The 24,839-nt window shown below is 38.9% G+C and overlaps 1 protein-coding gene across 5 annotated transcripts in view; it reads left to right on the top strand.

Moving 5' to 3' along the window:
* MSH3 (mutS homolog 3) overlaps positions 1-12,002 on the top strand; it is a 99,223-nt gene extending 87,221 nt beyond the window's left edge. For 4 of the 5 annotated variants that reach the window (XM_027880950.1, XM_027880975.1, XM_027880955.1 and 1 more), the window contains 5 exons: positions 4,331-4,517; positions 4,710-4,839; positions 5,519-5,693; positions 7,675-7,742; positions 8,503-8,627. In XM_027880950.1, the coding sequence (XP_027736751.1) occupies positions 4,331-4,517; positions 4,710-4,839; positions 5,519-5,693; positions 7,675-7,742; positions 8,503-8,561 (619 nt within the window). In that variant the 3' untranslated portion in view covers positions 8,562-8,627. Of the gene's footprint in view, positions 1-4,330; positions 4,518-4,709; positions 4,840-5,518; positions 5,694-7,674; positions 7,743-8,502; positions 8,628-10,848 lie in introns of those variants that run through there. The other variant, XM_027880965.1, reaches the window with a different exon arrangement.
* Positions 12,003-24,839: the final 12,837 nt, after the last annotated feature.

The raw sequence follows: 24,839 nt of genomic DNA on the forward strand, positions 1-24,839 counted from the left end.
ATTCCCCTGTGGGACAGGTCTAGAACGAAACAAGGATTTAAATGACTACTTGTTCTGGCTACTTCAATTACCCAGTGATAGAGAAAAGGAAAAAAAAATGTAAAAACTGCTATGAAACATGAGTTTTGAGATCACTTTGGACTTGCTTTTCTTTCCGGGGTAAATCAAAATTTGTAACCATAGGAGTCTGAGATTTTAGTAGTTTCATTAATTTCTCACTGAGCAAGCAGGTCACATACAATAATGTATGAAATAAAAATGTGTTTTATATTAAATACATTCTGCAAGGTCTCTCAGCGACTGTTCTTCTAAACTGGGTAACATGCCATTGGTATTTTTTCATTTAAAATTTGCAAATAACTAGTTGTAGAAATAGTTGAGCGAGTGTGTGCGTGTTGACTGTAAACAGGTTAATATCATGAGCACCTTCTGATTTCCTGTCCTCATCCATGTAACTTTACATATATTTACAAGTTACCATGAATAATGGAAAAGTAATAACTATCCTGATAATAGTGCTTTTTGTCTTGCCTTTTTTTTTTTTTTTAATTTTGTAATTACAGTTTCTGCACCTTGTTTTTCTTAGTGTCAGTTTTCTGTTTGAGTCAGTGAGATCTTGATGGGAATGAAGTGAATGACATGGCAGTATTTTGTGGGGGAGTGTGAAGCATTAGTTTCTTGCCAGTGAACTGTTATAAATTTGCACATGGAATCTTCAAAGGAATTACTTAATACATGTTCACTGTATGTGGAAAGCAGCCAGAAGTTACAAAATCCAAGCTGGGCTACTTTCAAACTCACCATGTGACATTCTTGTTAGAAGTCTGAGTTTCAAGCCACTTTTGTGTGCAAAACTCAACAATTGCTGTGGTTACACTTCGGGACTAGAGCAGCCATCTTGCTCTTCCTCCATTTGGGATGCCTGTTGTAATCTTCTTGGCAGACCAACCTGAAAATTTTGATTTTTTTAATCTGTGAAGTCTCAGTAGGTGTTGTTTGTTTAATCCAGTTCAGTGGGAGAAGTTTAAGTGTTGAAATAAAATATTTCTATCATCCTTCCACTGATGTTAGGACATAAAGTTTTTCTGTTCTCATAAACAATATCTACACTCACATCTTAATACTCACACTTTTGCAGCCATTTGTTTTCAGCAGAGAGAACACAAAGCTACAGCTGGGAAGAGTGTTTTCTGGAAAAAAACAAAACACCACACAAAACAAAAACAAAAACAAAAAGGATGCAAAACAATTGTTGTGAGATTTTTTAAAAAAACCCTATACGTTGTTTTCAAAAACCAGTTGTAGAGAACAGTCCCATGTCAGAAAAGGAATGAACTGCAAAGGCAGGAGCAAATCTAATCTTTTCTAGCTATTTTAATTTAAATTTAAATTACTCCTGTTCAGATGCAGTGATGAAAGAGTTTTTTGTGAGGAAGTGACTGGAATTTTGAAGTTACATTATGAATTTATTTTATTTGTATTGTTTTCATTGTTATCTTTGAAACACATAAGGTGATTCTTGTTGAATCTGAGAGTGTTCTACACCTTATTCTCAAAGAAAAGAGTAATTTCCTTTTAATGTTAATTGTTCTTGAATTTGGTTTATTCTTCTGTAACAGGCACTTGGTGTTATTTCTCCGGTAAGTGTTTTAGATGAACTTCTAAACTCAAGTGTGTGTTACTGAAGTCAAGGTGAAAATGTAATTTAAGGTGCTTTTTTTTTTCTCCCAGCATTAAGTGTTTTATAAACTAGGCATCAGGATGTTGACAACTATGTGAAAATAATGGTTTTGCAGTCTTGTTTTCCAGGATTAATTTGGTGATATGTGGCTGGGTTTTTTATCAGTGGGAAGTCCTGGGCTGCCTGTCATTTTCACAAGCAGTGTGAGAGATTCTCACTAAAATAAAAGTATAATATAATACCTGAAGGCCTCACTGTGGTCTTAATTTGATAACCAAACTATCTAAGGGCATGTTGGATAACTTCTTTAGAAAGGTATATCATCAAATTTATGCTCCAAGAATTAATTTATGAAAACATGATTTCCCTGTTGTTTTTTCTGAGACCTTTGGCAGGAATCTTTGCTACTTGAACTGTCACTGAAAAGAGATAATGCCTCCCCTTTTTTTTTTCAGTTTACATAATAAATGTGTTGAACATCATAAGATGAAGAGGTTTTAATTTTATAAAATTTGGTTGGCTGTCAAGGAGAAGTTATAACAAGTGGTTTCCAGCCAAACTGAGTGTGCTGAGGAGGGATGGATCTCTTCCCAGCGCTAGAGAGGCACTTGTAGGCAGAATATTATGGGGGAAAGTTTAATGTTTTAATGTATAGAAACATTTAGGAGGCAAGATACATCAAAATGTAAATTCAAAGTGACTGAATCTTGTAGAAGTTTGCTGGGATTTATTTTGGCTATTTTAAACATGAAAAAAAAAGTTGTTTAAGCAATAGGTGTTTTGAGTCAAATACCTTATTGTATCAGGAAATATAAAGTTAGGGAGCAATGCCTTATATTTATAAATGCTATCATCCACATTAGAACATTTATTCTTGTTTCTGGGATATTGCTTAGCATTTATGTTTAAAGAATAAGTATAATTCTTTTAATGTTAAAGACAGAGGCAGCAAGAACAATTTTACCCATTTTCAAAGGACGACATTTAGGAGGTTTTGTGTCATTTAAAACTACACCAATTTTTTTAATCTGTAGATAAGCCCGAGTCAGATTTGAATGTTTTAGGATGCTGAAAAGAAAGGCTTCTTTTGCAGCTGTCTCTAACAACAAGGGAAAGATAATGCTTATTTCTTTTTCTGTTTGTATCTTGAACATTTAGTGTGGAAGTTCTGAAAATTATTTTTGTGAATGCAAATTAGATACAAAACAGCTAAATGATTTGACTCTCTGGAAATGTTGCAGTCCAAGAGATAAATAGATCTGAGAGCTCTCAGTGTAATCACCACAAACACACACAGCCTGTTAGATGCTACCTCTGTGATGAAAAGACAAATAAATAGCGAGAAAATAATAATACTGATAATTCTAGGGTTGGAAACTAAGGTTAAAGTTCCCTATTATGGAGAGAGATTGTTCAAACATAAAAAGTATTTGTCATTCTGGTGAACATATTTGTAGTTAATAGTGTTAAAATAGACCAGTTATATTGTCCTCTTTAGATCTGGGCGAGAAGGGGAATTGTTTGATTTTACAGCAGGACCTTAAATTCTTTAAAATAATATTAAATTCTTTAGTATGTACATCGTTCTTAACCCAGCATTTAAAAGGATTACAGCAGTAAGTAGCTTAATAAAATGTTAATTTCACAATGCCTCAATATCCTGAATTATATATTTAATTCAGAAAATACAATATACTAAACCCATGAGTCAGTTTTCCTTAAATCAGTGTGGTTTGTATGTAATTATATATTGGCTGATGAGACTGAATAAACCCAGTTTTACATCCCTAATCAGTGGCTGGTGATAACCTGTCTCAGAAGGATGCTGTAAAGAGATTAACGTAATTAAAAAGCATAAGTGGAAAAAGAAAATGTTCTTTCTTCCAGCTGGAAGTGTATTAATTGAACAAGTAAGGAAAGCTGCAGAAAAAGAGAAGAGAGTGGATTAACAATTTCATCAAGTTTCTGAGATGAAAACTGCAAAATCGCAATTTGAGGTAGAATTTGAGGATTGAGGGTTACATGAGTCTGAAACGGGCATAAAAGAGTTATATGAAATGTGGAGGAATTTGTGTGTGGGGAGCTCACCTGCTGGAGGCTTCTGAGCCCAAGGACAGCTGCGTTTTAAAAGAATGAGGAGGAAAAAAAAAATCTTAAAATCTCTTAAAATCATGTTTAAGCATGCCGGTTAAGATTGTACACCTGTGTAATTAGGGGAAGTTATTGTTTTTTTTGTTATTTCCTGAAGGAAATAACTGCTCTGTGTGTTTGTATGCCAAATACCTGGTGACATGAGCCCACTCCATATGGAAATGCCAGTATCTGATATTTTTGGGTATTATATACAAATTAGATGATCAAACTAAACCAAAGAAGTAAAAGTCATCTTTATAGCTATCTTTGCTGGAATTCTTCTCATGAGCTGCCTGGCATGAATTCCCAAGGTCCTTTCTGGACTGTTTGTGAAGGTGGGAAAATAGTGTGCCGAGCAGCTGTTCTGGAAGGTGAATGTTCTGGCAGGGTCTTTCTGCTCTGCTTGGAGCAGCAACAGGAGATTTATGTCAAAATGGTTTCATCATCATGTTTTGTTTATTTCCCAGCATTACCTGGCACTTTTCACAAGCTGGTGTGTTCTGTGTCCCAATGCAGAATGGGAGCAGCAGACAACATCTACAAAGGCCGAAGTACCTTCATGGAAGAACTGACAGATGCTGCCGAGATAATAAGAAAAGCCACTCCAAGATCCCTGGTGATCCTGGATGAGTTGGGCAGAGGGACAAGCACACACGATGGAATTGCCATCGCTTATGCTACACTTGAACACTTCATTAGAGATGTAAGTGTTCATCTGGCACATGGGTGTGAACGCTTTTTCAGCCTGGCAGGCTGACTTTGGCATTTCCTTGTAAAAATGTGGCATGTCTTAGTTCATAGCGAAGTACTGTGGATAAAAAATACCAGTTCTGTGATTCTGTGTTTAAAAAAAAATTAGAGTCAAACCTTGTTATGTGTCTATTTGTTGTTGTAGGTGGAGTCCCTGACCCTGTTTGTCACTCATTATCCCTCTGTTTGTGAGCTGGAGAAACTGTATCCAGACAAAGTTGGTAATTACCACATGGCTTTCCTGGTGAGTGAGGAGGATACCGGTGAACAAAAAGGTACAGTATAAACCTGAGTGAGTCTCTGGGACTGTAGATATGACTGAGCAAGGTGAAAGATCCACCCAGCCTAGCATCCAACTTTCCAGAGCAGCAAAACACAAAGGATTAGGAAGCAGGGATTAGGTATCAAACATATGGCAGCTCCTTCTATGAGTCTTTAAAAGCAAGTTGTGTTTCCTGCTGTTCTGTATTTTGTGTTTTGGATTTCATTTCAGTGAGACTGCCCAGTTTATTCTTGTATCTTTATTCTTGTATCTTTATTGTCTTCATTCTTCTGTGTCAAGGAGATCCAAAATTTGGTGGTCTGTGGACATCAGAACTCTTCATTGTTTTCAAACATGTGCCTTCACTTGATGGTACTTAGTGCCATGGTCTAGTAACCACGGTGGTAGTGAATCAGCAGTTGGACTTGATGATCTCAGAGGTCCTTTGCAATCCAACTAATTCTATGATGCTATGATTCTTGAATTATAGGAGGCATCATAAAGGCTTGTTCCCCAAGTCATCCTTGGAACTTTTTGTGTTTTTTTTTTAATTGCCATGGTATTTGCCATTAACCTTTCCCCTAAATAATGCTTATTACTGTATTATGTGCTTATATTGTGAGCCAGTCAGGACAGGGAACTTCTGTATTTGCCTCACAGAGGAGGTTTTGACTTTGGTTTTAATTTTTTAGGATCTGAAGTTGAAGAGAATCCTGAATTTATCACTTTTCTTTATCAAATAACTAAAGGAATGTCTGCAAGGAGTTATGGGCTAAATGTTGCCAAACTGGCAGATATTCCTGAAGAAATCTTGAAGAAGGCAGCTCACAAATCAAAGGAGTTGGAAAGAATAGTGAATATGAAAAGGTCAGAACAATTGTTACTTTTTAAAAATTACTTCCTTCTCTAATGCCTACTTCTGTTCTCACAAGTGATCCTGAAAATATTAATTAATTTGATTTAGGAAGTATCTTACTAACTTTGGAACCTGAAACTGTGTTTGCATATTATAATGTAGAAGGGAACATGGATATTCTTCATCTGATTTAACTTGAAAATATTTATAATATATTTTGGTTGCTCCCTAAGCAGTCCATTTTTACTGAAAGTTTGGGGATTTTAACATTTTTCTGATATCCAGTTTATATATTGCACTAGTTATGAAAATTTGCATATGTATCAAATAGCAATATTCCTTCTAAATCTTGTGATACTGTGTACACAGTTTAGATATAAATATTTGCTATATTCATATTCATTTCCACTGGGGGTTTTTTTGTTGTTATTATTTTCAGTGGCAGCCCTCTGACCAAAATTCAAATAGCCTCTCTAGGAAAATAATAAATCAAGATCTTGGTTATCTATGACTGTAGCTAATCCTGACAGAATAATTTGCTGTGAGAACATTGTGACTACTAGTTACTTATAGGTGCAAACTAGTTACTTATAGGTGCAAACAGTTCTTTTGAAACTCAACAATTCTTTGTGCCTAACAGTGATTTTTATACCCTTTTAATAAAGCAAAATAAAAACTTCCTATTTGAAGGTAATGGCGGTTTATGGGAGAAATAATGTGTTAGCTTATGTTAATTGGAAAGAATAGTCCATTATTGACATAAGTTAAACAACAAATTACTAGCAAAATCTTAACTCTGTTGTTATAGGCTACATAAGGTTCTAAAATCAAGAAAAAAATTTTCAGAAAAGTGAGAGCTGGAAGGGCAGAGTTACTTGGTAATAAAGCTAAAATGTGAAATAATGTAATATATCCCTTTCATTTATCTTTTCCTGTAAAAATTCTACCAGCATATTACTTGGACAGTGTACAAGAAAGTTCTAGCATGTCTTCATTTCTAAAAAGGGAGTTAATTGCATACAAAAGCCATGAGCAGTAAAAATAGTACGGGATGATGTAATTGGAATCCTGATTTAGAGTGGCCAGAGAGGGGAAGTGAGGGCTGACGGAGCAGTGGTAATCAAGGGACCTGATTGTGTCCCATTTATCAGCTTTTGGATATAAAAGCTGCCATCTGTATTTTAGTTTTCGGTAGGTAATTCGCTTATATTCTCAGAGTGAAAAAGGACAAATGCTTACTCTAAAACTGTGATGAGCCCTTTGTCCTGCCTCATCACTAGGGCCAGGGACTCCCTTGCCTTCTTCCCAAGAGAGATATTAACAACGTTAAAAGTGGGTATGGTACATAAAATAACCATAGTCTTGCAAGTCAACCTCAGACCTGTTCACTGCAGTGCACTTGTGCTCTCACAATACCCACGGGCCAGATGCCTTGTCTTATTTTTTCAAATCATGTTCATATTGTTTCAGAAAATCCACTGGATAATTTCATCCAGTTTTGACATCTTTGTCGTCAGGAATGTGTGTTATCCCATTTTAAATGTCTTGTTATTTGTCACAGCTCTTATAAATCAAAAAACACTAAGAAGAAAATAGGAAGGATGTGTGCACTTGTTTATATTGAAAATACCTTTTCTCTTTATGATTCTACAAGTGCAAATTTGTAAGGACTGAGTGGTGAAAATTAAACAGTGCCAACTACAATGCTGTTTATTTCCTTTAACAATTTACTCTTGCTCAGTGTTTTGTCATCATTTTGTCAATACTTCTTGTACTGTAAGTTAGTTATAAAATTAATTTGTTGGCTGTCCTAGAGCAGGAACATGTATCTTAGAAAATATTAACTGGTTGTTTGAAGATCACATAACATTTTAAGCTGTACTATTTTTAACTATGTATAAAATTTTGCAGATGACTGTAGGGCTTTCAAGGTTTGATGTGCTTCATTTAAAAACATGCCTGTATTTTGATTATTTTTTTTTGCTCTTTCAGAAAGAAAATGAAGTCTTTTGCTGAAGCATGGAAGATAAATGATTCTCAGGAACTGCGGAAGTGGAAAAGTATGTGTGAACCTGAAGATGAAAAAAAGGACAGTTTTTAATCCTCAGATCATGGTTAAAGATGGAAGATATTGGAGGTGCAAAATATAGGTCTGGAGACTAATAGATTCTATCAGGGTGTAGTTCTAAGTGCATGAAGTTGACTTTTTGCCTTCTGAGAGATAAGAGATGCTGCATTGTGTGTAATTTTCTCTCTCCACATCCCTTTTCATCCTTCTTCTTAATTGCAAAATGTCAACTGGCGTTGGATTGAATATGTTTAGAAAACATGAAAAAAATTACTGGTAAATTATTAGGTAAATATTTTATAAATAAAATAATGTGTTTCATCTTTATTGTACTTCAATTTCTAAAGAAGTATTTCTCTTTGTTAGAAAATGTAGCTGAGTCTCAACTGTGCTGTATTGCTGTGCAAGTGGTAAGAGTGGGCACTATAGCAAGACCTTTTTTGGTTTTCCAGTGGTAATGCATTCAAAATTCACTGGTTTTTTAGAGTACCTTTTGCTCCTGATCTTGTCCCACTCTGGCATGGTCTGGATAAAGACTTAATGCCTAAATAATCTTGGAGTATTTTAGGGTGAGTGAAAGGGGCAATTCAGACTGTGCAGCTGGTGCAGCACGCTGTGCCAGTGCTCTGTCAAGGATGGAGCAAAGCTGAAAAATACAGAAGTGCTTTTTAATTTTTTTATTTCCAGTTATCAAGGCCAAATTTCACATGGGAACGTGATATCCAAATTGGTTTTCCCTTATAAGTAACCAGGTAAAATATGTTGCATGATGTTGGCAGACATGTTGGCAGACGTGTTCCTGAGGGACTGACCCTGTGAAGGGACCCACACTGGAGCAGCTTGTTCTTGAAGGACTGCAGAAAAGGGTGCAATTTTTTTACCTCTCATAACCAACTGCTAACCTTAACCAAACACTTCTCTCCAGGTTCCTCAGATATGGCAAAACATTATTTAAACAAATACTTTGTCTGCCACTCAGATAGCAGCAATCAATGTGAGCTCCTCCTTCCAGACCCTGCAGTGCCTTGACCTAAACTGCAAGAGCTGAAGAGGAAAATTAGTCTGTCAAGGTGTGATTACACACGTGTGTTTATCTAAACCAGGCATTGTGGAGCATAATGAATGCAGTACTCTTTTATTAATGTGCACAGATGCAGGGCTTTGGATCTGAAGGCCTCTAACCAGAGTCATCAATGAGAATAAATGAGCCATTGGTAAATTCCTGTATGTGCTAAATGTGCTTTTAGTCTTTTCCCTCAAAGGAGCATTCAGACTATGTTCTGACAGGAAAAAAAAGACCTGGATGCAGTGAAAAAAGTGAAGAAATACAATTAAGTGCAGACATTGGTATTGCTGTTTGCTCATACTTTTGAGAACAAAGCAATCACAGCAGTTGTAATATTTGTGATCACACTGGAAACAACTGTTCATTTCTAGCCCTGTGGAATCCAGCAGTGGAGGCTATTTTGCTATCCCAGTAAGGTTTCTTAGACATGCAAGCCAATTACTAAAGCTACTGTTTTATTCGCTGTACTCAGAGAGAGAGATGAGAAGCTGGCCTTATCTTTTTATATTTCTAGATTATTATTACTCTTTTATTTGCAGTTCCAGCACATCCCTGCATCCAGATGGTGGCCGGTCACTTGTGGTGTCCCCCAAGGATCAGTGCTGGGCCCAGTTCTGTTTAACATCTTTATTGATGATTTAGATGAGGGGATTGAGTCCATCATCAGCAAATTTGCAGATGACACCAAGTTGGGGGGGAGTGTTGACCTGCTGGAAGGTAGGAGGGCTCTGCAGAGGGACCTGGATAGGCTGGAGAGTTGGGCTGATTTCAGCGGAATGAAGTTCAACAAGGCCAAGTGCCGGGTCCTGCACTTTGGCCACAACAACCCCCTGCAGCGCTACAGGCTGGGCACAGAGTGGCTGGAGAGCAGCCAGGCAGAAAGGGATCTGGGAGTTTGGATTGACAGGAGGCTGAACATGAGCCAGCAGTGTGCCCAGGTGGCCAAGAAGGCCAATGGCATCCTGGCCTGGATCAGGAACAGTGTGGCCAGCAGGAGCAGGGAAGTGATCCTTCCCCTGTACTCAGCATTGGTGAGGCCACACCTTGAGTATTGTGTTCAGCTCTGGGCCCCTCAGTTCAGGAAGGACATTGAGGTGCTGGAGCGGGTCCAGAGAAGAGCAACGAGGCTGGTGAAGGGACTTGAGCACAAGTCCTATGAGGAGAGGCTGAGGGAGCTGGGGTTGTTTAGCCTGGAGAAGAGGAGGCTCAGGGGAGACCTCATCACTCTCTACAACTCCCTGAGAGGAGGTTGTAGCCAGGTGGGGGTCGGTCTCTTCTCTCAGGAGCCAGCAGTAAGACAAGAGGGCTCTGCCTTAAGCTGTGCTAGGGAAGGTTTAGTTTGACTATTAGGAGGAAATTTTTTACAGAGAGAGTGATCAGGCATTGGAATGGGCTGCCCAAGGAGGTGGTGGCTTCTCCATCCTTGAAGGTTTTTAAGATGAGACTGGATGTGGCACTGAGTGCCACGGTCTAGTAACCACGGTGGTGTTGGATCAAGGGTTGGACTTGATGATCTCAGAGGTCTTTTCCAACTAGGCGGATTCTATGATTAGACTTCATCCTAAAAAGAATTTAAAATACAGTTTTGGTAGTGGAATCATCCTGGAGATGTGCTCTATTTTTACATCAGAGTAACAAAGTTTTGTGTGTGTGCTGAGTCAGCAGGTTTGATTCTATACGTTTAAGGTGTAAGGTTAAAGAAGAGCGACCTGTGCTTAGATGGGTCTTTGTCATAGTGGGAATTCATGCTAGGCTTGGGTTTGCTTCAAGAAACGAATGTTTAAATCTTGTTGTCTAAATATTAATATTCTTGGAAACCTGCATAAGGCATTAGCTCCTACTGCTGTATCAGCATGGTATTCATGTGTTTAAAATTTAACATTCATATGAAAAATACAGCTTTTTGCTATACATGAAGGTGCAGTCTGCTTGAAAAACTTTTGGACTTCATGGGTTTTACCCCTTTTTTTAAAGGTGGTGTTCATCACTTTCTTGAGCTTTTTCGTTGTTCTCTTTTCTCTGTTCTTAACAGAAAAATTTTAATGCCTTTGTGCATCTTGTCTTGAAGGTGTTGCCTTCAGAAATCACAGTGCCACAGGTGATCAGCAAAACTGGCAGAGAATTTTGATGAGAGAGAAAGAGAGGGAGGGCTAGGTTCACTGTCACTGTCTTTGTGTGTTTGGTTATATAAAAAAAGTCATTACAGAATATGTAGGGTAAAATACATTACCAGTACAATTACCTCTTTTGCTGGCAGACAACATCTTTCACTGAAGTAATTCTCTAGAGGATTTCTCTTTGTGTTGCAAAGTTTTCCAGCAGTTTTTATAGAAATTACATGAATTCGCCTACCACATATGTTTACAAAGTGTATAAATCAATTTAAAGATCACTGAAATGTCAGCTCAGTCAGGTATTGCAATAAAGTGTGTTTTCTGCAATGAAGCTAATGTTTGTTAATGAAATCTTTCTGAAAGTAAATTATAAAAATATTTCTACTAAATGTAAAATTGTTGAGAATTTTATTCTATTCTTTTAGTATAAATACCTTACTAGTTCTGATATAAAAGTGTGTTTCCTAGGGAAATAAAGGTTTGGTGGATTGTGTTGCCCTGAGAGTAGTGGGACTTCCCTAATTACGTTATAGATTTTTTTTCCTTGCCTAGGCTCAGAGACAGGTAGAAAGCAAAGGATATTTTCCTAATTTCTTAAAAATCTTAAGCAATTTCTGAAACAATTATCTTTATGTGTAAGATGCAAGGCCTTGCAGGCTATGCTGTATGTTTCTCTGATTTAAGCCGTAAGTGAACTGTGGGGAGAGACATAAGACATTTATAGTTTTCAAATATTTATGTTCTTTTGAACTTGCAAGGAATCTGTAATTTTATTTTTTTTTTTACTGCCCTCCTTCCAAAAGTTTCCATGTAAGTAAAAGTGGGTTTTTAGGTGTTATAAAATAAGGTCATTTTCATTTAGAATACTGGTAGCTGCCACTAGTAATAATAATGAAAAATGCTTTTGATGTTAATAGAATTTTTAGCCCTTTTTCTTTTATTTTTCAAGCGGTCACTTTTTATGACTTTATTATACTATAGGAAAATGGGTGATTTTTGGGAAAGAAGGGATTGGAAAACACAACACACGGCAGATATCAAATGCACAATCTGCAATAAAGAAGTAGAAATCGATGTTGGCATTTTTTTATCATAATAATCCAAATATCTAAGGTGATTTAAAACTCAGAGTGTCCTGAATACTGGGAAGATTACTAGATATAATTATCTCAGTCTTATGTAACATTAAATAAAAGTTTTAGTCAAGTACTGAGCTTTTCCCTCTGCCTACATACTGAAATATTCCTCTTTGCATATTTTTTCTGCATATCGCATTAGAAATTGACTCTTGTCTTGGGGCGTTCCAGAACATTTCATGCATTGTGTGAGCACACATTTGTAGTTCTTATTCAGAGGAGGAGGGAACAAAACAGAGGGGCAGAGGAACCTGTTGTGCCCCTTCAAGGTCTGGGATGTTTAGTCAACTTGGATTCCCAGTGCTGGAGAGGAGGGGAGAGAGAAGGGTCTGGTTTTCCTGGATGATCCATCACAGAGGACAAGGCCACAAGATGGGATGCACTGGGCAGGTGTTTGTTTTGCAGTGGGAAGGCTGAGGATTCTTCTTAAGGTGTGTCCTGGCATGTGACAGCTCCAGCAGCTGGTCAGACCCTGAGTGCCTGGGAGACTCACTCAGTGGAAAAACAAGGGCTTCAGGAGGAGAATCAAAGAGGGGAATGGGGGATAATCAAGAATAAGGCCTCGAAACAGCATTTTTGTCCGAGTTTAATCCAGTCTACCCAAAAAGTGCATCACGGGGGAGTGATGGACTTGTAATTTGGATTTTTTTCTTTCAAAACTGATCTCAAAGCAATTAGGTTTTAATAATGCTAAGAACACAACACCAAGATATGCTGAGCTGGCTTTTCTAAGGATATTCCTAGCTCTTAGGCAGCAGTGTCCAGTGGGACCACCCTGCTTCCCCACAGCTGGTATCTGTCATGTTTATGCTCCCCTTGTTTGTGTTTTATGTACACCTTGAGTTCATCTCATTGCACAGCAAATTATTTCTGCATAAAGGGAAGTACTGCACTCTATTTGCAGTACTTCACCTAATGCAGGCTCTATTAATGCAATTAAGTGTTAAATGAGCTGATCTTCTATGCAAGTTCCTATTCTTAATAGCTCCTACACTGGAAAAGATAACTTTGCTAATCCTGTAATTAAATTACAAACTAAATCTGTGTAAGCCTTTTGACACATTTATTTGAGTAGCAATTAAGTCTTAGAAGTGATCTGTGCTTGATGATATGTTTGTTCTGTCCCACAAGCCATCGGGCTAGAAGCTGCAGCGTTCCTTCCCTGCTTTTCCGCAGCAGTAGGACAAAAATCTCCAACTGATTCCTTCAGGATGTAGCTTTTCTTCCCTTTTTAACTGTTCTAACAAGTTTTGTATTCTGTTCTTCATATCCACTGGTTGTTTCTCAGCTGATGTGTGCTGCAACTATCACTGCCCTTTTCTTCCTCCTGATAAGGATGGAGGGTCTTCAACAAAAAAATAAAAAAAAAAATTTATCAATTTAAACTTTATTTAAATAAAAATTTTAAATAAAAGTAGGCTTTTCTCAGTATAGCAGCTCCTTGCAACTAATTCATTCTCCCTCAGGAATCCAGCTGCTTCAGTGAAAGCTTCAGCAGAGCTCTGGATTTTGTGTTTCCAAAAAGTGAGTGTGAAGGTGTTCCGTTACATTCCTTGTGGTGCTGTTCTTTAAGCCGGTGTGTCCTGCAACCTCTCTTGTCTCCCCCAGTTTCTGTATGGACCTGTCCCCTCACTCACTGTCAGGTGCAGGATTGGTTGCACCAGTCCACTGTAAAGGAGCTGTTGAGCTGCATAGATCCCTCCCTGAAGGTGTGTTCCCCTTTGCAGAGTGAATTCACCCTGATCTGTACCACACCCTCAATTCTAACAGTTTCATCCTCAGGGTCCCTTAAAAATATTCCCAGGGATTTCAGCAAGAGTCTGTTTAGGGTCAGAAATTGGTATGTTATTTCCCTTGTGTTTCATCAAATCTCAGCTGACATCCTCTGTATAATTTTGCTTTTAACTTACACATTTAATCATTTCTGCTTTCTGTATTTTTGAAATGTAGGTTGGGGAATGATAGAAGAATTTTGACTCTTTCCCCACCTTTACACAATAATCTTTTAATGCTTTGCTTATCACCACTGGATTGGAATAAAGGAATATCTGACTTCCTAATTTCAGGCCTCAACCTCATCTGGTCTCTCAGTTTTAGATCCATGGAGTTTTGAAGTGAGTTGGTAACAAGTGCCCAGTGCTGTGTGTCAGTTTACTTGAGTTTGACAGATCTCTGTTGTCACCATTAAGCATTTAAAACTTTTTCCTTTCCTTTTCTGTTCCGTTATCTTTTCACATTCCAGAGGGCTGCCTTGCCAAGGACTTCACATATAAGAATCTAGGCACTGCATTTGGTCTGGGTATGCAAGTGAGGAAATGATGCTTGTTCTGGGACCTGAGGCAATATAACCTTTTCTTTGCTGGCAGTACTAGGCAGGAGTGTCAGAATAGTTTATAATGTTCCCAACAGGGAGAGGAGATAATTATTTGCAAGAACAAATCCTGGTCCTGCACCAGAGCCAAAGTGGTCTTGTCACACACAGGTTATGAGCTAAACAGTGTGGTGAGTGCTTCAGGTTTACAAACTGTTGTAAAGAAAGTTATGGAAATACTTAACTGTTTGGAAGAGTGGGGGTTTTGCCTGACCTTGTTCTTTTTTCAGAGTCCAAGGGCTGTACGTGTGGCGCATGCCTTTTGACTGTCCCAGGACAAGCCCTGTAACTCACTTCAACTCCAGGTTAACTCATGTTTATGAAGAAACTGCCTTGGGTAGTCAGACCTCCAATACTGCTTTGGAATTTACAGTTTTGTGATTGGAAGTGATTCTCCAAAAATAAATGGGATTATAAATGAACCGAGGGTAGGATTGCATTTATGGACTGTACAATATTTTAAGGTAGTGCGATCCAAAAGCCATGAAAACAGGATGTTTTTGTATCTCAATGAGCCTCTGCTTTATACATGAGGCTGGGCAATTTCAGCCAGAGGGAGGAAAGCTCTGCTTTTCCCCTAGTTAATGGGATGATGTTAGAAATCCTTCCTTGAAGCACAGTTGTGTTGTGAGATAACCAAAATTTCTATAAGGCCATCAGTGTGTGGTTCGTCTGTGCAGATCCACACCTGTCCATACTCTAAAAGATGTGTTTCACCTCTCAGAAGAAATTGTTTTGAATATACCTTGTTCTTGTTAAGTTATATTCGTTCTGTAGACACCCATTTAAAAGTTCACATCAGAATGGATCCCTGAAAGAGTTCAACACCAGGTTGGATGGGTCTTGGAGCAACTTGGGATAGTAGAAGGTGTCCCTGCCTATGGCAGGGGGTGCTTTAAGGTGTGAGGTGCTTTAAGGTCCCTTCTGACACAAACCAGTCTGGGTTCTGTGATGAACTTACCTTCACTGCTGTGGTCCACTTGGCTTTTCAAAAATTAGGCATTTGCGTGAAAAAGCTTTGAACCAGATTATACCACGCTGATGGATTCACTTATGCAGTAAAACTCAGACCACACAGTTCCAGTGTCATGACACATTGCAGCAGCCAGAGGTGGTACCAGTCAGTCATTCCTGCTTCCCATGTTCATCCCAGGAAAAGCACAGAACTGAGGGGTCCTTTTGCTCCCCACAGACCTCCATGTACATGAATTTACATGTTTGTCCCCCCCTTACTGAGCTGCAAGGAGCTTCAGTACCTGACACACCAGGGTATGACATTTTTGAGCACTCCTACTGGATCATGGACAAAATCCACCCCTTTGGCTTTAGAGGCCCAAGATCCCTCCTCCATCTCAAACATGACCAACAGTAATTCTCACAGAGAGACAGCTTGTCTTTTTTGATTCTTACCAAAGGTTTTTTTTCCACCCTCCCCACATTCACTAGGAATTCATATTGTGCTGCAAACAAATCACAGTTCAAGGACTTCTTTTTTATTTTTTTATTATTATTATTCTGAATGGAAACCAGTCTGTTGCTATGTGCAAAGTGAGAGCTTTCAAGAGGGCTGTTTATTATGACCTTTGTAGAAAATACAAAACTAATGTATGGAGCTCTCAGCTGAGGGTTGTTTGTGTGCTGCAGCAGTACAATGTTGGCAGAAACCTTCACCTCACAAATAGGAGGTAACAGTCTGTCAGTCATCTCCTTTCAGAGCAGACACTGTTTGGATAGCATTGACATCACTTTCATGTCTGTGCAAACTTGTCAAGGTAAATCTCTCTTAGGTGCACAGAATGAGTATTTTAAACATTCATGTAAGCAACAGGATTATCCACTGCTTACAGCCCAGAACTGGGGTTTGCCAGCAGAATTCCAGGTTCTCTTCGCTGCTCATTCATCTCCCAGAGGGAGACAATGCAGGTCTGATTCAGAGTGGCAATGCAGTGAATGTTCAGTATTTGCTTTCTGGTGATGTGCCTTGTAAAATGGAAAGAGGCAGCCTCTAAAGCCAGTGGTGAATGGATAGAGGTTACCCACCTAACTATTCTCAGCTGAGATCTTCCTTACATTAAAAACATATTATACCAAATCTTTATTGCTGGGCTCATTTTCCCACATCACTTTTCAGATACTGAATGGTAAAAAAACAGGACAAGGTTCCCATGCCAAAGCGCATGTTTAAGGCCAAAGGGTCCCTTTTTGCACACAGGGCAGGACATAGGAGGAGAAAATGTCCAAACATGCTCCTTGACCCTTGGGTGTCTGCTCTTAGAATCATTAAATCCCAGACTGGTTTGGATTGGAAGGGACCTTAAAGCTCATCTTGTTCCACCCCCTGCCAGTGGCAGGTACACCTTCCACTATCCCAGGTTGCTCCAAGTCCTGTCCAGCCTGGCCTTGGACACTTCCAGAGGTGGGGCAGCCACAGCTTCTCTGGGCAACCTGTGCCATGGTGTGACCAGCCTCACAGGGAATAATTCCTTCCCAATATCCCATCTAACCCTGCCCTTTGGCAGTGGGAAGCCAGTCCCCCTTGTCCTGTCCCTCCATCCCTTGTGCAAAGTCCCTCTCCAGCTCTCTTGGAGCCCTTAGGCACTGGAAGGGGTTCTCAGGTCTCCTTGGAGCCTTCTCCAGGCTGAACACCCCCAGCTCTTCCAGCCCCTTTCTTGCCTTTTCTCCACTAAATTCTTTCCTCTGACAGAGACAGCAGAATGTGCTTTGCCCAGTCTAACACTCCAGAGGCCCAACAACCTTCTCCAAAAGGTTGCTCTTCCCCAAAATCAGTCACAGGTGGGGATCATGGTAAGTGGCATATTAGAAAGTTCTGTCCTTTCTATCTCTTTCAGAACTTATTTCCAGTGAATACTGAGGACTGTAACAGTTGGGGGCACTCGGGATGGGGGGGAGGTGTGACAGCTGTGACTGCACAGGGAACTCCCAAATCCATCCTTCAGTCTGGTTCCACTGATGGGACTGGGATTCTCCACATGCCGCAGGGGTTTTGACAGGAGTCCATTTATGTGGCAAGTAATTTTTATGCTGAGTAATGTGCCAGTAGAAATGTGTGAACATGGACAAAATGATGTGGAGGAGGTGGATCAGGGCAGTCCCGAATCCTGCAGTTGTGTGGAAAGGAAGAGTTCCGAGTGCTGCTTAAAACTCCTGCTAGCAGCCAGGATTCCTGCACAACTCTGTGCTGCTGGAGGAAAGTTCATGGTAAACTCCTAATGTGATTGCTTTATATCAGGGAGAAAGTGCCATTGTTAACACGAAAGAATAAGGGATAGTTTGTTTCATTTCTAATTTACATAATCAGAAGTATTATCTGTTTTGTTCTTAGTAATCTTGAGAGCCTGGCTGTTATTTATGTTGTTATACCTGTGAATGAAATAAAGCCTGTCTCTGATCTCACACCTTAAAAAAAAAAAAAAAAAAAAAAAAAAAAAAAAAAAAAAAAAAAAAAAAAAAAAAAAAAAAAAAAAAAAAGCCACCAAAAAAACACCACACATTTTTTTGCCTCTTGGGAATGAAGTCACTTCTCTGGATTTGTGAAGCACTCAGGGCATAAAGCAGCAGCTTCCCATGGCAATAGGTAATGGTATCACTTCTCATCTGCTCACCCCTCAATCATGGATTGGGGACAGTGCAGGGTAAATCACAAAATAGATTGTGGAGTGGAAAGAGCTTCAGGCTGAGCCAGACCAAAATCACCAACCCTTGGCCAGGCTTGGGTAAGAGGTTCAGGCAAAATCAGCCCCTGGAAGTTAAAAAACCCAGGCTGATGCCACCTGCATCTTCCTCAACAAGGAAGCTGAGAATCATAAATTTCCAGAATGGTTTGAGATGGAAGGGACCTGAGAGATCATCTTGTTCCACCACCTGCCATGGGCAGGGACACCTTTCACAAGGAGCAGCCAAAGTCGTAAGGGAATCTGGGGTAATTCTCTGTTGCTGGGTGATTTTTACATGTCAGTGGATGCTTTTGTAGGAAAGACAGAAATTGATTCAAGGTACTGGTCTGGATTGTGATGTTTACAAACCACACCGCTTTCTCTGCAGAGCTATACTTGTGATTCAAAAGTACAGATAAAATCAGTCATAAGGGAAACACACGGTGAGTAACGAGGAGAAGGGCTAGAAGCTGGGCGAAAGTAGGTGAGATTAAATTGAAATAGTCTACAGCACTCATGATAGAAATTTATGTAGCAAATGAAAGATGAAGATAAACTTTCAAGGCACAATGCAAGCTCTGCTGCAAGAATATATGTTGACTTCTTTTTCTTTTCCTCACACTTTTCTGAGTTTTTACTTTTGCAAAGCTTTATTTCTCAGATTGTCAGACAGCAACACTGTGTTTCCCCGATTAACAAATCATCTTAACCTGCTGATTTGCAGGTGGATTGTTTCTATAAAAGACACAATACAGAGATTCATTATAAAGGCCACAAATGAAAAAAAATACCCTCACTTTCTCCTGGTTTCAAAGCAGAATCTTAGCAAAGTGTGCAAGATGAGCACTTGAAATTTCTTGGTGGTGTTGAACCATGAAGGGGGGGAAGTTTTCACAGTGAATAAAGGGATATTAACTTACTTTTTTTCAGCATATGGAAACCACAGCATCTTATAACTCAGCTAAAGTTGTTAAGAACTGAAATCAGCCGATACAATACCATCTCAAGGGTCCCAAGATGAGTTTTTAATGCATTCTGCAAATAGAATCATGTTGATTTCTTTCAGAAACAATGAAAAAAATCCATCTACTCTTGCTAATAAAATCACAGGATGTCTCACTACAGTTATAGGCTGCAAATTGTATTTCTTTTTCACAAAACGAATTATATTATGTTGAGCTGCTGGAGTGAACAATAGTTATTGTTGGGAAATAGGTTCAGATAAGTTGTACAAGCCACACTTCCTCCCTTAGAGTTTCCCAAATTGAAATTGCAGGTTGTGGCCTGGGGACAGATTGTACCCTGAGCTCTGGAAGCAATGGGATATTCAGTCCTGGCTGGTTTCCTTGGGGTCTCCATGGGAGAAAATGGCCCTGGGCAGACCCAGCGCACAAGTGTTTCCTGCTCTGTCCTGGGCCCATCCTGCAGGAAATGCCTTTGTTGTTCCTGATGCTGCCCACGGTCTGCAAAGGAGCAGTTACAGCCTGGGCTGCTGAAAGCCACCTCCTCTGCCCCTCCCATGGCTGCAGAGACCCTCAGAGGGGGCTGTACCCACCAAACCCCGACAGAGCCCCTACTGCATTCTGACAGCAGAGCACTTGGATCCTTTATTGGGGGGGTTCTGAGCAGAGAAACAGCATGGAAATGGTGTCTCCTGCACAATGCAGAGCACCTGCTGTGCTTTCCCAATGTGTTTAGGGAATTTCCCACAGGGAATGAGGAAGAGAAGCTGTTGGAGAGTGCAGCTGCTTCTCCCTGCCTCCTCTTTGCACCAGCTCTTCAACTGGCAGGAGTGTCAGAAGGAGGAGACAGACACCATCCCTCAAGTTCTTTAAATTAGTTATTTGGGATTATTTCACACCCCCAAACCCATGTGTCCATGTCATACCTACTGCCTGAAATATGTTGGAGAAAAGATGGTATGAACCATTCTGGTATCATCCCCCAATTCTTCATATGCCTGAGGTCCTCTTCCCTATTCCCTTTCTCCTCTGAGGCAGGTAACTGAACAAAAGTTAGTAAGTTTAATGTTTTCCTCTGCAGATGTTTACTAAATTGTTTGTAGTGTGTGTTGGCTATTGGCCATTCTCCTGCACTTCCAGGAAGGCATTTTAATCAGTTAATAAATATATATAGTTTCTGAAGTAGTAGTCATTATCCAGAACACCTATGAACTGATTATTCTTGCTGTTCAAAGTCACCTGCAACATTATTGGCAAAGGAAGGTCATATATAAACACCCTCTCACTCCTGCTGTGATATTTCCTACATGAGAAATAAGCACTAAAACAATGTTATAGAAATGCCACCTTTCTTCTGGAAAGGACTTATCACAGAATATTCTGTGTTGAAAGGGATTCACAAAGATCATTATTAAGTCTAAGGTATGTCCTGTGAACTGGCTTCACCTGGTTTTTTAAAACTTAAATTTTTCAGTGAAGTTTTGTTGGTAATTGATGCAGGTAAGGGTTTACTTTCATTAAATGCATTTGTGTCCCTTCCAGAAACTATTTCATGTCCCCAAAACTGAATCTGGAATGACAGAATGGTTGAGGTTAGAAGGGACTTTAGAAACCATCTGGTTCCTACCCCCTGCCATAGGTCAAGGGAAAACTGCTAAAGATGAGGTGAGCTGATCACTTGGAGAGATGGTGTGGATCATCTGGGAAGAAAAATCCAAAGTCTTGGAGATCCCTGAATCTGGGGAGATAAACATCAGTCAGGCTTTGCTGAGCCTGCCCCAGGAAGAGAGGGGATTAACTGTTCAAGTCTTTCCAGGCTCTTCTCTACTTAGTGTGAGGTTTTATACACACAGGACTGGATAATGTATTGCTGCATCATGTACCAGAGTATCGCTGGGTTTTAGCAATTGTTGTAAGAAGTGTTATGACTTCAGGGGTCAGGGGAGACTGGATTCCTGCAAAGCCCCTTCTCTCTATTTTGGTCACAATAGGAAAAAAGCATCTGAAACTTTTTAAGGACAAAAAAGATCAGAGGGTGTTAGTGCTTGTAGGACACAAGTATCTCATTGTCTTCTCTGTCTCTCCACTTACATTACAAAACTAGAGCAGTTACCTGGGTCTTCCCAGCACAAGTTTCACCCTCACTTCAAGAATTTGAAGCAGAGTCGTTTAAGGGGCTGTTTTTGGTAATGATTTTTGTTCTTTAAGGACAAGGGGAGCACTGAAAACTATAGACATGGTCCCAAATGCCACCATACGCCAATCAATTCCTTTGGGGGAGGCAGGACACTGCTGCAACTCTTCCACCTGTACATGGCATGCTTTGCTGCATTATGACATTACATCTCCACTGGCTTATTTTTTCTTGAAGAGTTTTTAATCTGAGTACATGATTGTTTTTACCACAAGCTGTGTTTGGTCAAAACTTCCAACATAATTGATTATAATAAAAAATGTGTTTGGGGAATAAACTCTTGTTTCTAATGCAAATGGATTCATATTTCTGGTTTGTTTTTTTTTTTTTTTTTTTTTTTTTTTTTTTCCCCTCGGTAGATGAGCAGTTCAGAAATTCTGTGCTTAGCTGTATTTCTGTCTGATTAATTAAGAAGATTAGCCAAGAAAAGGGTGTTTTATCAGTAGCAGAATAAACAAGCACTTTGAGACTTTCTTTTCCTGAGTATTTTCTTTATGAAATGTTTTGGTCTCTCTGGGAAGAAAACAGCAAAGAGAACAACAACAGTGAATTAATATTACTAAGAAATCCAAATGAAACCAGCCTCATTTTGTTTCATCCTTGTCTACCAAGCTCCTTTACCCAACTCCTTTCCTTGATTGCTTCTCAGTTGAGCTTGTACTTCTAATTTTAACAGCTATTCTGATGCATATATGTTAATAGACTTATATAATTTATACAGTATATACCAGTCAGGCTGACAAGGTATACAGCTCACGGCTCAGTTCAAGCTGAAGCAACAATCCAAGAAAGCAGAGCATAAAATTGGTGCAAAGAGAAATGAAATCAGAACAATAGTTTTTATATAAATTATATACATTTCATCTGCATTTCATATCCATTTTTATGTAATAACTCAATTTTAGTCCTAACTGATAGCTCTAATTTTAGGCAATTAGTATCTTTTATCTTATGGAGAACAGTTATAACTGTTATGAAAAAAAGAATGGCACTGAACAATAAAACCTTTATATTCAGGTGTCTGTGTATTATGTGATATATCCAGATATGAATCAATCATTTATCACAGTTATAATGTGTTCTTCCAGCCATAGATGAACAGGCAACATGATAAAATTAGTCCAGCTGTGATGGGTGCCTAGAGCTCCTGCAGGGATGTAAGTAGGATTAATCACACAGGATCCATTTCATTCCTACCTGCAGTGGAAGGAGCAGAAACCAGCAGGAAAATGCTTAGCATTTTTTGCTTTTAAAAATGCCATTTTCTGAATACGTTTAAGTGCTGTCAGAGTCCCAGAGGTGGGCTGGAATAGGAAGGAGATGCAAAATACACATGCAAAGCCTGTGCACACTTGGAGGATTCCCCAGGGGTGTTTCTTCCCTTTTTTTTGAGCCTAGATGCTGTTCCCACACTCAGTGAACACAGACTGACCCTTTTACATCCCCCACTGTCCAGACAAGACTCAGGAAAAACTCAGAGATAAATGAGCAACCACATGCTGCAGTGGGTATTTTATAAGTTAGAGCAGGATTTGTCCTAATTGCTCTTTTAGTAAATGTGAACCCGTGACTTGAGGGCATAAAGCTCTGTGTCCCATTACTAATTCCATGTGCCATTCACTTACCTCATTCAGAGCACTTTAAAGCTTTTCTGAAAAGGCGATTGGAAATCTTTTACATGGCTATTGGAGGGACTGTGAGGAATAACCCTAAATTGTTCTCCACTCTTGCACAGACCCCAAACTCCGGGCTTTTCATGGTACCTGAGAAACAGACCAAAACTCCCCAAAACTATTTTAGTACATCCTACGTCTGCCAGGAAACTGCCCTCCACTCCAGATCTCTCATTTTCCCTCCTTTGGATTATACTTGCTGTCAGCCTGAATTACAGGGGAGAAACACTGAAACATAATGACAGACCCTCTGGAGGTAAAAAGTCAGTTTTATAGGATGAACAAGCTTAATCATTCATAGTAATTACCTCAGTTACTGATAACACCTACAGTGTCCAAAAATGTTCCTTAAATTCAATGGAATTAACATGTAAAAGAGAAATGTATAGATGAGCAGTTAATGAAGGTAACTACAGTCTTTATCAAGAAAGTGTGTATAATACACATGTATAATAGAAAGATTTCTGTCAAAGAAACAGAGGCTGATTTTTTGGGATACAGGTTAAACTTCATCAGAGTGAGAGCACTGTAGATGCCATGGAGAAGTACACAGGATGTATTTTCCATCAGAATAGGACAAATGGTTGAAAAATACAATTTCCCTCACCCGTTTCTTCGCCAGAGTTTTAGAGAATCTTTTTTTTAGAGATTTCTGCACTAAGCAGAAATCCCTAAGGGGATGATGGATAAATTTGTTTAAAAATTGAAAACTGAGATGATGTTTCTCACCCAGTCACACACTGGGTGTCACATCCATGCTTTACATGTATTGCAGGCTCATGTACCTATAGGATGCGTTAATTCCAGATATTTTTTGCTCTCCTTGAAGAATACTCTAAGGTATTATCTAATTAGCCTTTCCTAATACCTGACAAAACCACTGTGCAGTAGCTATATCTGATCTTATATCTACACCTGTCAGAATTTTAGAGTTATTTCCCCATAGCCATTAAAAACCACAGCAAGAAATAAACCCAGTAAAGATCACCTCTCTTTTGGTGAAAAAAACCACACCACTCAAACAAGGAACAATCTTACTAAAAATTCTTGCATATTGAAAATCTAACTTTATTATTGATAAATAGGATGTCAAATTGGAGCAAATATACATTTTGCCTCCCCTTGCTAGCATACCAGTATTTAACAATGAGTTTGTGTTAACATTCAAAACAACACAACTGACCGAAGAAGACAAAACAATAATAAAGGGATAAACACAGATTTTACTTTCTAAAGTATGGTAAAATTATTTTGATTTTATATTCTTAGTATGCATTCAAGATGAACCTACTCGTGAAATAGATCATATTAATACGTTAAAAAGGTCAAGTGTAATTTTTATATGGATTCAGGCCTTTGCTCACTTTAGCATGTAACAGTAGGGGTTTTCTAGAAAGTACAATAAATGTTATTTTTATATTCCATTTAAAAATATGTATGCATTAATATGAAGTGCAATTAATACACTTTTTCCTTGGAAAGCATTCTATTATTAACCATGAGGTTAAAAAATTCTCTGTAAGAGGTTGATGTAATTGTAGATGGATACTGTCTCCATTTTTTATTTTTTTTATTATGTTTCTCTTAGCTTTTCTTTTTCTTCTTTCTTCTTTTCTTTTTTTTCCCTTTTTTCTTCTTTTTTTTATCTTTTTTTTTCCTTATTTTCTTTTCCCCCTAGAAAGCTGCAATCCAAGCAGCTATGAAGGTTTTCAGCTGAGAATGTGAGCAAAATAGACATGGACCAGGAAGAATGTTCATTATCAACAGTAGGTTGGCAACTACAGAAACCTGGTATCACTTCCCACCTGTTCAGAAATCCCCAAAATAAAGAGGGACTGATATTAAACTCAGTTTCCTCACTGTTGTTAAACAAGTCTCATTTGATGTATCTCTGCTTGC

Source organism: Empidonax traillii, unplaced genomic scaffold, assembly GCF_003031625.1.
Source record: "Empidonax traillii isolate 1590-97213 ecotype Southwest subspecies unplaced genomic scaffold, ASM303162v1 scaffold6:size4315531, whole genome shotgun sequence".
Taxonomy (NCBI): domain Eukaryota; kingdom Metazoa; phylum Chordata; class Aves; order Passeriformes; family Tyrannidae; genus Empidonax; species Empidonax traillii.